Source organism: Hylaeus volcanicus, chromosome 6, assembly GCF_026283585.1.
Source record: "Hylaeus volcanicus isolate JK05 chromosome 6, UHH_iyHylVolc1.0_haploid, whole genome shotgun sequence".
Lineage (NCBI taxonomy): Eukaryota > Metazoa > Arthropoda > Insecta > Hymenoptera > Colletidae > Hylaeus > Hylaeus volcanicus.
In genome coordinates, this window is record NC_071981.1 from 18,986,386 (window position 1) to 19,003,947 (window position 17,562).

The 17,562-nt window shown below is 41.6% G+C and overlaps 1 protein-coding gene across 3 annotated transcripts; it reads left to right on the forward strand.

Annotated features, from left to right (window-relative positions):
- Window positions 1–220: 220 nt before the first annotated feature.
- On the forward strand, window positions 221–12,345 carry LOC128877931 (potassium voltage-gated channel protein Shaw-like). Of its 3 annotated transcripts, XM_054125614.1 has the most exons (8): window positions 223–1,196; window positions 2,995–3,356; window positions 4,839–5,291; window positions 7,032–7,319; window positions 8,853–9,062; window positions 10,951–11,133; window positions 11,220–11,473; window positions 11,542–12,345. In XM_054125614.1, the coding sequence occupies exons 2-7, from the start codon at window positions 3,060–3,062 to the stop codon at window positions 11,463–11,465; spliced, it is 1,677 nt and encodes a 558-aa protein (XP_053981589.1). In that variant the 5' UTR covers window positions 223–1,196; window positions 2,995–3,059; the 3' UTR covers window positions 11,466–11,473; window positions 11,542–12,345. The 3 variants fall into 3 exon arrangements, with proteins under 3 accessions (XP_053981590.1, XP_053981589.1, XP_053981588.1); XM_054125615.1 differs by lacking the exon at window positions 11,542–12,345 and having other exon boundaries at window positions 221–1,196; window positions 11,282–11,467; XM_054125613.1 differs by having other exon boundaries at window positions 11,220–12,345.
- The last annotated feature ends 5,217 nt before the right edge of the window (window positions 12,346–17,562 follow it).

The following is a 17,562-nucleotide window of genomic DNA, read 5'->3' on the forward strand; positions in this document are numbered from 1 at the left end:
ATTCGGACCTTCCTTTGGTGATTTCGTTGAAAAGTTTGCTAAGGATCTAATAATATTTATTACTTCTTTTCGAAATCCGAAGAGTTCGATGGATCTCTTCAAAGACTATGAATGTTGGTCAGGTCTGACGATGGTCATTTCTCTTGATAGCTTCCGCAATAGAGAATTTTCTGCACATAGGTCGGAAACTCCGTGGCTTGGACGCGTTTTCGACGTATCGACTTAGGGAGTTAGGATTATCGGCACCTGTTCAAATTCACGAGCTTCCCTGTTGCGACCCAGTGGGCTGATAGATGCTTCAGCGGCGTCTTTTCAATTGATATACGATGGAGGAATTTTTTCTGAGAATAAATTCTTTCGATCGGAGCCTAAATAAAATATTTTCATCGCAACAACGCGAAATTTACGATTTCCGTTCTCAGAAATAACGAGATTCGACAAGTTCAAGAAACATTAAATTGTTATCTGATTTTGTACAGCGCTGAATCATTGCTTTTTAAAGAACTCGGGAATGCTTTTTATCCGTAGCGTTTTATTTGAGAAATGTTTCTCTGCTTATCAGCTTGCTAGGTCGAAAAAAAAAAAAAGAAGTATGGCTCTAGGTCGTCCCGATACTCCTCCTAGTACCTACTAAAATATTCTTTTATCGGGTAATTTTATTTTATTTTCTTTTCCAAGAATTGCTTCTCGTTCCGGGTGGAAAAATTGGAGCCTCCCTTGGTGCACGTTTCGCTTCTGTAATGGATCGTTATCGATGCGAACGTGGCGCGTCAGGCGTACGAGGATCTCATTGAGGCTCGACTAATTTTAACGCAGACGAATCGGTGAACGACTTTTGATGGTAAAGCAAATATTTCGCAATTCGTTTCCCGAATGGAGCGATTTCGCTGATCTTTCACCCAATCCGTGGGAGCTTGAACGTTTGCGGCGCGCCGCGCAAATAAACATTGCTAAATTTATAGAACTGGAATGGAACTGGTCGCTTCTTAATCCCCACCGAGACAGCGATAGTCTTCGAGCAACCACGAAGACACATCGATACCGTCTTCGACGTGAAATGTCTGTGAATTCGAATCGCGAAGTGAACATCATCGTAGATCTTTCAAACAAGAAGAGTTTTATGAATGAAAAGTTGCGGAATGGTGTGAAATTGACGAAGACATGAAGCCTTCGTTGACACGTTCGACGCACTGTTGGTAAGTCAAGTTCTTTTAGAAAAGAGTTTCTTTATTTACCGGGATAAATTCCAATCTTTGTTGGCACTAGATGGTTCTCTTGTCACACTTTGCTTTCGAATGAAAATGTTTCGTTTCAAACGCAGAATTCCAATATCGTTTGCTACATTTTATTGCTTTTACCAGAAATGGAATCAAATGCGATATGTATACGACAAATATTGACAGGAGCATGAAAACCACGGCTGTTGTACCAAACTTTGCAGCTTTGTAGTTTCCCACTTTTTTCATGTTTCTGTTATCGATGATAGGAAACATCGCCGCGTGTATGAAAAAAAAAAATATAATATGATAAATAAAGTAATTCAGGAATTAAGCGGTTAAATTGGAGTTGATTCGCAAAGAAATCAGTATAAAAAATTCGTTGAATATATGCTGAGACGATGGTGCATAGAGTCACCTTGGGTATCGAGTAAACGAATCTGGATATAGACGCCTATTTTTGTCATTTATAGAGACTCGTTACGAGAATGGTTTACATCGATGATTGTGGAAACTTACCGTTGTTAAGAAATGGAACAGGGCGAGTCTTTGAGGCGGTGTATTGTTAGATCGATTGTTCGATTGTTTCTGATCAAATTAATGGAATGTATTTGAGAAAATTCCAAATAGTAAACATTCCTGACCTATTAAAACCATTATTTGTATTATAGATTCGTGATTGCAAAATATCTATAATAAATTCAACGTGCTTTTTAACATGGCTATGAACTTCAGTCGTCGTTGTTTACTTCTCGTTTATTTCTTTTATAATTTACATTTTTTTTTTAAACACCTAACAGGGTTAACAAGGATAAAAAATTACTATTTACGTATAACAACTACAGTTCTACGGTACAAATATATAAAGTAATTTAAGGGAAATACCCTTTAAACATTTGTGTATTCACAACATGTTCATGTGTTGTTTATTCGACTAAATAGCTACCTATTACACAGTTGATCGTATCCATAGTTACTTAATGTTTCTTTAACTGATTCAAATTCCGCGCGGTTAATTAGGCGCCATCTATCGGTGAACAGTCCGAACTAATTTTCGAAGTATCGTCAGCGCGTTTAGATGGTAATTACCGACATGATGGTAATGTACCGATAGTTGTCGGTAATTTACCATTGAGTGGCGCCATCTAGACGTGAAAATAGGAACTATTGAGGACAAACTTGAGTCTTTTCCCGATAGAGGCGCTGATCATACTCCGAAAATAGTTCGATATATTCACCGCTAGATGGCGCCTAATTAACCGCGCGAAATATGAATTACTTATAGAAATATTCAGAGTAATTTGGAACATACATACGATCAACCGTATAATAATTTTATTTGCGTGTATTTTAAAGCTTTCCATGCATATTCGAACCAATAGAAAATGTTTCCAAGTGACGATTTAGTGAACCTACTATGTATAAATGTAAAATATTCCGAGCAATCATATAAAGAGTAATTGTATTTTACGATTGTAACAGCGTGTGCAATTGTGGACAAACAAAAACACTAAACTATATTCGAAATCCGTTCATAACTCTCCATCAATTGTATATACATAGTTCAAACGAATTTGTTTCGTAACATATTTCTGCGAATACGGTTTAAATTTTCATTTTACATTTTCGAAATTCTCCAAGTTCGCGGTAACAAATAGAGAGACATTCTGTCACGTTTTCTCTGCATTTCTCTTTGAGATGCGACCCAGTTATGTTTTTAAAAGATGACTATTTCTTTGCTCCGAAATCGTTCACTCTTATTCCACGATTCTTCCAGTTCTGGCGCGTGACATAAAAAAGAAGCATTTCCTTCTACCATGTGATTCAGAGGAATTCGGGAGGATGAGGAAACTGGATGACAGCAGATGGAACGACAGAGTGATCCTAAACGTTGGTGGCGTACGCCATGAAACGTACAAGTCGACCCTCAAAAAAATACCAGCCACCAGGCTGTCGCGTTTGACGGAAGCATTGGTCAATTACGACCCAGTTTTAAACGAATACTTCTACGACCGGCATCCAGGTGTTTTCGCCCAAGTGTTGAATTACTATCGCACGGGGAAGCTTCATTACCCAACCGACGTTTGCGGACCACTTTTCGAGGAGGAGCTCGACTTTTGGGGATTGGACTCCAACCAGGTTCGTTTCAAGCTCACCGATTGCATTTCTGTTAACTTAACAGTCATTTCTCTTTGTACGTCCCATGGAAAATTCTGAATCGATGTCCAAAGATCGTTTTATCAATTGGAATTTACATCAAACATCATTTCTCCATGTATTATAGACGTCAATAAATGAATTTATAGCAATGTCAACACTGTCGCGTAACGAACGTTGTTTGCCTGTCAATTTTCTGGCTGAGAGTACGATTGTGCTTTGATCCCGTGGAAAATGTCTCGCGTGGAAAGCACAAACCGTGCAACCGCTGGTGAGTCAACTGGTCGGAAATGTTTGTTCGACGACAGGTTGAATTACACAAAGTCATATTATTAGCTTTGATTTCGCATTCGGATGGGCTTTATGCGTCACGACCTTTCGCGGAACGAACCTCTCCTCAAATTTTTCATCTACATTTAAGATTAACTAGTTGCAGGACCGTGTTATAATTTATTAATTTAAACACTATCAATTTTCCAGTGCATTCGCTAGTACTAATTGTAGCATCGTTATGGTTCGCGATCGCTAATAACTAACGAACTGGTTGCGTCAGCAGACACCCATCTCGGCGAATCGCGCTTTGATGAACTCGCTTTTTAGAAAGGTATCCACGTTGATGTAAATAACGAGATCCCTGGAGAAAATCCATATGACGAAACCGCCTGGGTGATGCACTCATAGATTCATCCGATGCGAATGTAATTCATTATACAAGACCTTCCGGCATTGTAGAGGAGAAAGCTCCGTTTATTAGTTGACTGTGACGCATGTATTTTCGTTAGGAGGATAACGTCGGCTGACAAAGAATTGTTCGCGTTAATATTTCCTGCACCTCCGCGAGATGTGATAATCGAATCGTCAAACTAATACCGAAAATGTCTTTCGAACGTATGACATTAATTTCTATCAATTAATCGATAGACATTTACCCCTTCTTTATTTTTAATGAACGAATCGTTGAAAAGGAATGGGGTACGAAATTAACGAGATTGTAAGTCGAACAGATTAAAATTGAGGATGGTAGGTAATTCAATGAATGGCTGTGTGTAAGAGCAGTGTTCGTTCACAAGGTGTAGATTAGTAGTTACTTACGAGACTAAATGTCTTATTAACCTTTGAATATGAAATCTAATATAGTTCTCCAGTTACGGAGTAAAGTATATTGGATAGGAATCAGATAGTAGCAAAACATGTATAAAAGAATTCTGCGCGTCTGACCGGATACGGTATAATTCTACTAGCCGGACAGTGGAGTAGGTATGGACCGTGCCTAGTCGGACATGTAAAACGGTACAATTGCTCGGCAGACGGTATCTTGTACCAATAAAAACTAACTCGGTTATTAAGGTACACGATCGATAAAACAAACGTGTACTATCCAGAAAATATTCGTGTACATTGGTCTCATTGCTTATCTTGTACAATGAGCAAGGGATGTGACCTCGATGAACGTTAACATTGCAGGTAGAACCGTGTTGTTGGAGCACGTACAGCATTCACAGAGACACTCAGGCGACGTTGGCAATCCTCGACAAGTTAGACGTGGAAGGTGAGAAGCTCAGCGATGAGGAAATCGCGCGAATTTATGGGTTCGAGGAGGCCTACAACAGAGGGACGTTGTCAAAATGGCAGAGGCTGAGACCAAGAATCTGGACTCTCTTCGACGAACCGTATTCCTCCGTCATGGCGAAGTGCATAGCCTGCGTTTCTATACTCTTCATCTGCCTCTCGGTTCTCTGCTTTTGCCTGAAGAGTTACACGGCCTCGAAACGGTCGAGGAACAATCAACGGTACGGTGAATTGTTGCGATCAGAATCGGTTTGGAGCGAAGATGACGTCGACTCTTACCCCGTGCTATTTTACCTCGAACATACGTGCAACGCGTGGTTCACTTTGGAGATTACTCTTCGCTGTTTGGTACGTATCAAACTCTCGCTTTTACGCTTCGATAGACTGCGAACACTTGGGCTGTCGAATGACTAACACTAAATGGTGATTGATCACGATGATACTTCGATGCTTGAAGAGTCGTTTCAACTTTCACCTGGCATCTAGTTAAGAATGAAAACTAAATAAACGGGTAAACGCTATATTTAGTTAAAAGAAAGAAGAAGAATTTGTTGAGAAAGCTTCCATGCATCTGCGATAGTTTCCAAGATAGCATTAAGGCTTGAAACTTGTTTCACTTCTTAAGATCGAGTTATCGCAGCTAAAAGAGATACGTGTCCCTCGTTTTAGATCGCTCGATCACTGTCGTAATTACTCTCATTTCTATCAGTGCTTTCTTTCAAAGTAATGAAATCTATTTCTTCCCCGTCGATCATTTCGTCCGGCTGATCACGACACACCGTTGGCTCCTCGAGGACCAACACGATCTCCGACGAAAGGCTATCTTTCATACCGCGCGAAGGGGAACATAAGCTGTTCGTGATACTGTCGGGCGGAACAAGGATCACGCGTAACAGACCCTCGTCTGTAACTATTCTTCGGCTTGTACCCAGGAAAATTTCGGTGAAAACTTTTCGAGCCATTGTTTCTGGTTACGCGAACTTTCTCGGACAATTAGTAAATAGGTAGGGGAGCTTGCAATCCGACAGCAGGCTCCCGAATGAGCACTTTATGAAACAAGACCACGAATCATCCTTAAGATATGGTTTGGTTATCTCGCGAACTATCTACGAGGTCCTTCAACTATACGAGCTGTGGTTAAATTTCTCAGGCTACGAGGCAATTTTCTGTTTAAAAAATACGGAGGAAACTCGTGGAAAGACAAAGCTACCTAACACGAATATTACTATCGCCTATAATAAATGATCAAACGCAAAGAGTATCTTGGAAGAATAATTGAAATTCTACGGAACGACGTATCGGTTACAGTTGACAGTAGGTACAGTGGGTGTAGAATGTATTCGTACACCGATCAATTTCCCAAAAAACTTTTGTGTGAAATTGTAGTTTCTTAACTTCTTTTTGTAATCTATCTTATTCTAAAGATTTCCAAGAATATGTAAAATGTCATTGTTTATAAAAAATAAGTTAATAAATTACAATTTTACATAGTTTTTTTTGGAAATTGATCGGTGTACGAATACTTTCTACACCCAGTGTATAACTTAGACTGTAACGAGATCTCGAATCTCTTTTAATTCATATGACATGTAGGATTCAAATATAGATAGGGTCGTACGCGTCCAGTAACGGCGAAGGGAGCTTGCAAACCCTCCAACTTCCGACCCCAACACTCAGGAAAAAAGACAGACGGTCAGGGCTTAACTTCGATTAGCTAAGCTCGAGGCTGTCAGATCTCCGATTCCAGTTATCCTCGAACACTGTTCACACATACCTGCAGGCCAATCTGGCTGGTCTGCTGGTGAGTTTCAGTTTGATGGGTGCTCCATTCGGTCGAAAGCGCGCCTCTTTCGGAAGTTAACCCTCCGGGCCAGGTCAGAAGTTCGTTACTGATTCATAGAAGTCAATTACGATTTATCAGGAAACGTACGTGTTTATTGTTCAGAACTAAAGAATAATGCAATCGGGTGTTGCACAGATCTCTTGCATTGATTTTTCGTTTATCGAAAATCGTGTCCAAGCGTGGAGAATTGATACGACGCGAATAAAAAATGGCTTGGTTTAAAGAATTAAATTGAAATTCGTTAGGTGAGCCCCAGTTTGAAGCGATTCGCCGCGTCGCCAGTAAATGTGATTGACTTGACCGCGACGCTGAGCTTCTACACCGAGTTCTTAACCAAGTCTAGCCTGTACCTGGAGGTCCTGTCGATAGCCCGAGTCCTGCGGCTCTTCAAGCTGACGAGGCACTCTCCGGGGCTTAGAATCCTCATTCACACCTTCAAAGCGTCCGCCAAGGAACTGGCGCTATTGGTCTTCTTTCTCGTCTTGGGCATTGTTGTCTTCGCTAGCCTCATCTTCTACGCTGAACGTCTTCAAGTAAGTTTGTTTTAAGAAAAAAGAATTAGCACGATGGATAGACGCTATTTACCATAAATATTTGAATGCTTAGAAAAATATGAAATCGTTGTCGTGGATTCGTAGAACACATACACGGTTAAACGTGGAAGTGATTACGTAATGATTTAAAAGTGTTTAAATAAATAAAGCACAGAATATGGAATACCTTAGGGAGAATAGTATTTGGATACTCGTACAGAACATGCAGTGTCATTATAAAAAAAACTTGTAGGAGAAAACTTTATTTTCTATGTAAAATAATGAGCCCAAACATACTTCGAAAGTATGTCAGGCTTGTTTCGAACAGTTGGAGGACGAGGATAAACTTCAAATAATGCCTTTGCCGCCACAGTCAATCCGATTCAGAAATCGTGGAATTAAATAGATTGTAAAGTGAGACGGAAGTGTCCAGAATCAGGGGAACGGTTATGTATGCACGTACATTTTCGAAACACCTGAAGAAATATTATTTATAATATAAGAAATGTTATATTTTTATTTCATTATTCGCAATATATTTTTGTATCGAAGCAATTCATTCGGGACTGACCGGGTCAAGTTAAATTAAAGAAAATGCGAAATCATGATTCATTCAGTTGGACCATCGACGCGAAATTTGTTAGAAAAGAAAAAGTAACGGAGAGAAACGTATTCCACAGTGCTGACATGTAGTCCACTTCCTAGTTTCATTCCCGTCACCAAACCACTCGACGCATTTGCAAACGCTACGTCTAAAGTGACACGTAATTTTAGATAGAACCCGGGAAGCTTTGATTTTTCGTGTCGGAAAAAAATTGAAAATACCAAGTGAATAATACCTACCTCTACGAATTTTTATCTTGTAATAGTATTTTATTCGATTGCAAGCAGTAGAAACCGTCGTCGATTTTATCACACCCGCGTTATGCTGACGCAAACCGTCTCCGCTGCAACATTTTTATTTTTCTACTGCTAAAATGCTTTCTCTGTTCCATTTGCTCGATGCATCCGGTATCTTCAAAACAAACACCCGACTCGATACGACTTCCTACATAAAAACGGAAGAACTTTTTCCATCGGGTCAAGTAACACGTACTCTTGACGAATATTTAGAGACTTTCTTCTTGAAAAACGAAGTCATCTCAGTGCTAATTTCGCTCGCAATTTACGAGAGAAAAGCTATTTCATAAATCACGGCTCACAAAAATAATTTGATATTTTTGAAACATTTAACAGATCAGGTTGTTTATTCGGAAATATCCAGCTGTAGATTGAAATGGTTCGCGGTGCACAAGTTAGATTTCGGGGTAGATCGAGTTTCGAGCTGGCCTTTACCGCTATGAATACCGTTGATATATTTATGGGTGCTTTTAACTAAATTTGTTCCCGAAAAATATAGGTCATTGTATATCTTACCGAAAAGGGATATTTCACCGACTTATTTTTAGTTCCAGTGAAAGTTCATTCGTATGTAAAATAACACATTTTAGTCTCATTTTTTCGGATATCACACTATGTTATCTTTGGCTGTAGGATAACCCGGAGAATGACTTCGACAGTATACCGCATGGTCTCTGGTGGGCGTTGGTTACCATGACGACTGTTGGTTACGGGGACATGACGCCAAAAACTTTCCCTGGAAAGTTCATCGGTGGACTCTGCGCCCTTACAGGAGTCCTGGCCATTGCCCTTCCGATCCCAGTCATCGTCAGTAACTTCTCCATGTTTTACTCCCACACTCAGGTTTGTATCTCATCTTCGACTACACCTTATTCGATCTTTCAAAGTATCAAAGAGTAGAATTTCAACTTATCGCGTAAGTTGGGGTTAATCGAGCGGTACAGCGTTGCAGAGACAATAGTGGTTCAGGAAGCTTTCAACGTCTGTGTATACACGAAGCTTCCAATCCTCTACCATATTGACATTTCCCACTACAAACGTTTGAACTCGCCGATTGTTTTCGCTATCCTGGATGCTGGTACAGTGGACCCGATGCTGGTCTACCGGTACCAAGAATTCCAGCACGATTCCTCTGCTCGAAGCGATGATATCAAGCGAGATGCGAGAGTGTTAATTCGTTTGATGGGGTTCCTTTGATATTGGTCCAATTACAAACGACTCGCTATGTCCAAGGATTGATAATGTCGAAGACATCGAAAGTATTAATTCCTGTCCCTCCTGTTAGGATTAACAGGGTACTCGATTTCCAAGATCTTGATAGCGTTTCCAATCCTCCGCTATCAATCCAGACCTAAGCCTGTATGATATCGACATTTTCCACTACAGACGTTTCAACTGTTCGATTATTTTCACTATCCTGGATGCTGGTCCAGTGTTACATGAAGCATTGCAGGGCAATTTGTATGGTCAAGGCGATGATATCAAGCGAGATGCAGAGACTAAGAGTATCAATTCATTTGACGGACTTCTTTATGCCTAAAGTGACATTATCAAACCGAACGAAGACATCTTGATTTCCAAGATCTTGATAGCGTTCCCAATCCCTGGTCCAGCCACTGAGATAGTGGACCGTTACGGTGGCAGTTCTGTAACCCCATTATCGCGATGTAGACTTTCGACCTGTCCAGCGAGTTACAATTAATCATCTCGTCCGACGTTCTACATAGACATTGAAGGAATAGAAAGGTTTCGTGCAACTTGATATCACATCAGCAGTTCAACGCTGTGTGCCGTCGCTGATTGGGTGTATCCCAGTCGCAGGTCCATTGGAATGTTTGTAAAGCCCTCACGGCGAGTGCAGGCACGCGAAACACTCGCGAGCGAAATGGCCCGAAGAGTCACTGAATCAAATAGCGATAAACAAACACGGTAACTTTGTTACGATCACACGCAGACGTCGCCAAGCTGTCTGTTATTATTTATCGCGGATCTGAATCTCGCGACGAGGAAGCGTTCCGAGAACGTATCTTCGCGATTCGTTCAAAAAAGAAGTTTTAGCGCGATACAAAAATAACGATCCATCCTCGCACGGATTTTCGCGACCTATTTTTAATATTCGATACACGCGCGTATAACGTGCACCGCGCGATAGTTGTTCAAGTTTTATTATGTTAAAAAGTTCGCAACGGCGTTAAGACTTTCCTTTTTTATCGGATCAAGTTACGGAGACTCCCCGAGATTGTACACAATGAATATGTGCCCACGGAGAACGCGGGAGCGGAAGTTCATTCCGACGCAACATGTAAACTTTGCTCTCTTCAGTAGCCAATTTGAAACTTTTCCCCGCGAAGAAGTTTCATCCGTGTCAATATTCCGCACGTATTTCGAACCGCCCCGAGTATGTATTCGAGACTAGAACAGTTCCATGGTGATAACCAATTAATTGACGCTGGAGCATTCCACGTTATCTCCAGATCGCTAACGCGGTCCGAAACCTTCACCAAGATTCCCTTGGGGCGGAATTCGGTACTCGTAAGCTCGGGGCAGTTCGGAAGTTCCCGTGCGAGGGGCACTTGGAGAGTTCTTCGGAAAACACCGTCAAAATTAAAGACCGGAATTTGCGTGCAGCGTTCATATCCTTTCGTTTCTTGAAACTACGGTCGACCGCTTGCAAAGGAGATACCATGGACAATGATAATTTATTTGGGGACTAAAAAAATTGGGTGCGCAGGCTCGCAGCAAGTTGCCTAAACAAAGGAGAAGGGTACTTCCGGCGGAGGTGCCGAAACGATCAAGATCTTCGATTTATCAGATTCAGAGTGACGTTCAACACGATCTTGACCCCGGTGAACCGTCCAGCCAACTCGCACCGAGGCCAGCGACCATAGGATTCGAGAATGTTCTACACTCGCAGGTACGATAAAGAATACTAATTAACCTCTAATCGAACGCTGTACGTTCTCACGAAGCGCGATAATATTCTAATAATTTTTGAAACAGCCTAATATAGTAATAAATTTACCACGAGACTCAGCCGTGACGGGAACCATAAATTCTGACAGAACGGGCTCTCCTCGCCTCGCCGCCGACAATCCCGTGAAAAATGGTAAAGCAGTTGATGGAATCGTCGATAACGCGATGGAAGTGGACGCCAAGAGAAACGAAAATTCGTTCATGGGAACCTGCAAGGACTTTCCTCCTGCTTACGTCGCCGTGCCAGGAAACCCAGAGTCGACGCAAATTTGATTCGAACAGTTTGTAGACAATCAAGAATTCCTCGCGAGATAAAAACGAAAAAATACACTCGCTGAATCTCTTCCAGCGTTAACCAAGGCACGTGGAAAAGATTGCACAAGATTGGCTCTTTCGGGCGAAAGGGGTTGAAATTGAGGGCGAACGGGCGCGTTCAGCATCAAGACAATGAGTCAGTTCAAACTCCGCTTACGGTGAAGCAGTTCTTGCCTGATGAACACATAACGGTGCAACAGCGTCCATCCAGCCGCCCCAAATTTAGCTGCTTGCGATTCCCCTGTCTGTTCTCCGAAGTGATATCTTTGCTCAAGGGGACACGTCTCAGATCCGCTCGAATGGTGAAACATAAACGTCGGCCCAGCTAACAGAGTTGACACAGGTTTCGCTCCAGCTGTGCTTAAACCAGCGAGAGACATAACGTAGAGGTTTGCACGCGCAGGAGGGAGGAAAATCGAAAGTAGAAAGAACGAAGTATTAATATCAATGTTATAAATGTAAGAGCAATCTGTTCGATTAACTCGATTGTATGAAATAATTAAGGTACCCGTTGTGATAGTCGATTTTTTCGAAAGGCTCTGTAAAAACGAAAGTAATTTAATTCAAATAAAAGATGGCTGAATCTAAAGATGACCACAATCGCCCGGGTCCCTGTATAACCGACCTATTTACCGAACAGTTAGTAATCAATCGTGTTGGAGTAAAAACGAAAGTAGGTGAAACGCGGCACAATGGGAGAGCGTAGATGTTGGTCGACTTGAAATTATTTGCGCTACGTCGTTCAATTCTACGCGGAGGTCCGTACTTTGTTTATACTTCGCTCGGCAACAGTACAAGTCTTAAACCATTTCCCTCGGAATTATCCTTCCTCGGAAATAAAAGTTCTTCCCAACAATAATGTTCGATTCAATAGCAGGGTTCGTATTTTACCGAGATTGTTGCAGCACACCCCTCAATTGTTCGTAGCCATAAGTGCGAGAGAAGCTATGCTTTTAAATAGTAAATGATAAATTAAATAGTAATATTAAATTAATATTTCTCAGACGCTTCTCCAGTGTCGATATCAGTCTCGAGTGTGACTTGGTAACATTATAGTTCAATTACTTGATTTATTGCAACAGTCACGGTGCCTCGATCGAGATCGAAATTTCATAAACAATGGGACTGACTGTATTAACACATTATGTATCGGGCTATTTAGAAAAAGAATCTTCTACAGTAGCATGTACCAATCTAGGCTGGCAATAATTCCTCCATACTGTTACTAGGTACATTGAAAGCCAAGTCTGTTTACAAAAACTGAACATTGTAAGTAGACAACCATCAACACAGTAAATAAATTCGAAAAGTTAAATACCGGAATTAAAAAGCTTATAAATAGGCTCCCGGTAAATAAAGTGTTGAGAGTCTCATTGCTCGAAAGGTGTAAACGCACTCGAAAACACCTCGAGGATTGAAAAATTGATAATTTCGGTTAAGAGGGGCAGGATGGGCGTTCGCCGTGCAATCATGGGCACTTCCTGCGCCGCGTTCGAGCGTTCCCATCCCTAACCGCGAAGGGAAAATACAAGAAAACAAAGGGAGCGAGGTGAAACTTTAATCACCGATTCAAACGCGAGAAGACTCGGAGCCGCGTAGACCGAACTAAGGCTGATGCTAGGGTGTCGTCATTGCGCAAGCGCGAGCCATCGACCGGTAGGGCAGTTTGCTCAGGGGCAGAGTGCCTAGCCCATCCTCTCTTCGCCCTTTAGACACTGCCAGGGGCCCTCGGGCCATACCTTTGTGCCTCTTTTAACGTGGTGCGCGAGTAAACGCAGCTTTCCCGCGCACGCATATCGCTCCAGACTCCTCATGTTTCGGTTATTTTCTTCCTTTCCGTAACCCGCGGTCTTCTTCCGCCGCACCCGGATGCTAACCCGGAAATGCGCTTCGTCTGGCCTTTTCTAAGGCCAGGTTTATCTTGGCGTTGCGTCTGTCGCCGTGTCCAGGTGAATTACAGGGACAAGGGGTGGATAAGAACGACCCTCGACGCCTTTCTTCTCGATTTTCTTTCACACAAACGCTCGCCAGACCCGTCACTGCCATCCGAGGTTTTCTCTGTCTTGCCACTCCGTTTCGCTCGCTCGATCTTTAATCCTTCGCGATCAGTGGAGGACTTTTGCTCAGATCCGCGTTGTTCGGGGACTCCTGGAAGTTGATACTCCGCTCCTTGTTAACCCTGAGAAGACATCTGTCGAGTTTGAATCGCTTCAGGAGTTCAGGAATCGCGAGAGATCACCGCGAGAACTTGACACTTTTTTAAGTTCGAACGGAGCAAGTTTTTAAAGTTACAGATGCCGTTATTTTTCCATCACATTTTTGTATTTGACAGAAGTCGCTTCTGTGTAAAATTGCCGGTCAACAATGTGTTAGTTATGAACAGTTGCTTGCCGTCGCAGAAAGCGCTCGAAATAACCTTCGACTCCCGTTACAAGCCTGCGAAGTTTCTGTCATGGAGATCATCGATCTTAGAAACGTTCCAGGTATCTCGTATAATTCGTGGGTAGCCTTCTGGTAAACGTTTTCGAGTATTTAAACGCACGGCAATGGGCGTCGAATAAACAAATGTTTCTAAGTGGCCTCAAAAATAAGAATCAAGTATTTACGTCTGGGGAACGAGCAGACCAGGCAATATATTCTACATCGTCTTTCAATCTATTTGGAAATCGTTCGTTCAACAGCTGCATGGTTACTCGACTGAAATGGGACGGTGCAACGTCATGCATAAATCACATGCGACGTACAACATCTAACGGTGCTTCTAATGATTCGCGCACTCGGTTAATAGCGATTCGTAACCGAGATATATCCTTTTAAATATAAAATAGCGACCCTGAAATGACGTGGGCACTTCCCCTTGGAACCAACAAAAAACATCGATACGTTACGTCCTTCGTAAAATCAAAGAGCTTTCGATATCGTTTATCCAGGTAAACTGTTTCAAATGCCCTACCCTGTATATGTACCGATGGTTCAGTTTACGAGATAATCTAATAGAGTAACATATCCTTCGCCCACAATTCCTGACCCAAATAAATAATGGTCTTCCCATGCATCAATATCGCGCTAACAAATAGATGATATTTCACCGTTTCTGGTAATGCGATCGTTCCCTCTTCTGTGCGATATTTCGCGTTCGTTTATTGTGATTCCTATTCAAGGATCTAAACGATAGAAAATAAAATCTTGTTTATTCCACTGTATCAACGAAGGTACAATTTTAATTATACAATGCCAAAGTAACAGCTCGCGAAAGTTGGAGCACTTACGACGAAAGGTTCTTTCTACCGTGAACAAGGTTCCTCGTGTCGATTATTCAGCCCCGAACAAACGACAATCCATTTTCCCCGCGCTGTTAGTGACACCTTGTGTGCTCGAAAATGCTAAAGGAAGAAGGATGAACGACGCGTAGACCCGAGCAAATATTTGAAATGATTCCTGTGTAAATACAGGGAGCATGCAAACGGGTGGGCTGTCTGTTTAACGAAATGGTGAAATCTCGATCGTCGTTTACGGAAGTGAAATCGTAAAATGAGGACGATATCGAATTCTCTTGATATGTGAAATACTTGTAAAGTCTGTGAACGGTACGAAACTTGTACGCGAACCCTTGCGGGATAATTGTATTTGGTAAGCCAGAAATTTCGTTAGAATTTTAACGTACAAATAAACCGCGATTTTTCTTAGACAGGCTGACAGTCAATCTCATAAACATTCGTATTCTCCATGTCTATCGAAGAAGATTGACTAAATTAAATAATAGTTTTGATATTACCAAATGAATTTTTCATTATAAATATGTATATGAATAAACTTATACATGTGTATATTTATATAAATTTGGAAGGATCGAACATCGTCGGCGCAAACCGAACGAATATTTTGCTCGACCTAATAAATACCTATAGAACTTTAAATACGCGATGCTACGTACGTAGTTTGTGCATCGCGAAGTCATCCTCGGTTCGGTACACCGTCGCTGCAGATATGCCAGCGAAGCACAGCAAATTTTTCGCCGGATGAGGAACAAGGGTTAACTAGCGTTTCGTGTCGACTTGTAATCGATTAAACGCGGCGTTCCGTGTCGTAAGCTGTCGCGTAGTAAGCCGGATAGCTACTCGTGAACGGCACCCGTTCCGTCTATAAATGCGGCACAGATCCGCTGGTTGACTTATCGACGAGTTCAGGCGATTTCCATAGACATTCCGGCTGAGTCTACGCGAATCGTTACTGCATCGACCAGACGCAGGTGCTACGAATACCGTCGTTTATACCGCAACAGTGTCAGCGAGGTAAAACTACATTATGCACCGAGTCGATATCCTCTGGATGATCGAGAAGAATTAACCCTTGGTTACATCGCAGGTACAAAATGGGATCAAGTTTTAGTTAGCTTCGGAATAAAGAGTATTCAAGCATCACAGACCACAACGCAAGATATAATAGTATAATGCATCAAGATATAACGATATTCTTCATGTAGCTACTCGGTACAATACAGCAATACATAGTAAAATTCACAACATTCCTGCAAGGTAGGGTGTAATACTGCTAAATAGAGAATTGTTTAGCAAAATGTAGCAAAATATTGCAAAATACAGAATTACATTGTTAGTTTCGATTTGGGGATCTAAGTGAACTACCCTTGCTCCGGGAGAACGGATAATGGTATCATAGTAGACTACATACCCCCGAGCTTCGTACTTTTTCCCTCCAGGTCCAAACTTCTCCTGTTCATATGGAAATGTTGCGAATTTCAAAAACACATGGACCCATATTAACCCATGTAGGCTAACCGAGGGTTCATAAATTTTCACCGAGAATATTGTGGGTTTATTACAGCGGCTACAGGACGGACACCGCGCCGTTCAGGTCTCAACGAGTGTTTTTAGACCCCATTCATTTCTATCTTTCGCGCATTCGTCGCAACTCGCATAAACAAACTGTCACGCAAACCAAACACTCTTTCCTAGCACCATGCTGGAATCTGGATGCGCGCACAGTGATGGCCCACCGAATCTATCCCAGCTTAGCGTAGTGCAACTATTAATAGTGATACTTCTTTAAAAACTGTAAAATCCGAGATAGAGCCAAGCCGGACGGAACGCGGGAACAACGAACGTAAATCGGAAGTGTTCTTGGTAAGCCGGAATGTGTGGTCATCGTACCTATGAAGCTTCGAACAATTATTTATTTAGCCGTTTCTTTAATTCCTCGACCGCACAATTTTTTGCTGTGTACCCTACGCGATATAGAAAAGCGATATTTACAATGTTTTATGTATCATGCTTCCTTAATTTTCATTAAACGTCATCTGTCTCTGAGATAGAGAATTTAATTCAACCATGCAACGATATTTCCGTTTTCTCTCGCCCTTGTTGTAACACGACCTTTCTGTAATATTCTTGTTTACCGCCGAGATATTGCACTATTTACGTAAACGAAACGTTCACAGCAGTAGACGGAATCGTGACGAATGAAACACGCGTCGTGCAATAGTTTACAGACCTAACCCTGTCGTTACGAGGTGTTATTCACGCTGACATACATGTAGTAATTAAAATCCGTCGAACAAAAATATTTCGAGTAGCTCTTGCGAGTGCATCAACTTTATTTAAAAAATTTCATTAAACCAGAATATAATACAGAAAATAACGTTTGGAATGTTCTCCTTCGTAATACAAACTCACTTTGAATTCGCGATACTTCTCAATCATTTCTGTTAAATCTCACAGTTTCGTACAAATATTTTGATCATTTCACCGTGGTATTTACACGAACCGATGCTTTTATTTCTCTGTGAATTTAAACATTTAAACAATTTAAACATTCGCATTGTTTCGCGTGAAGAATATTGCGCGAAACGTGTTGTAACTTACGAACGGCTGATAGTACTGATTTATAAGCAAAACAAGTGGTATCGGTACGCTGAGACCGCAAGTAGAATGTGCCTATAAATAAGCCAGGCGCAGACCAGACGCAGATTACGTTCAAGAGTTGTGAGTTATTCAGCTGCGATTTTTAACTTTCAAGATCAAGTTCTCACGGTGCAACG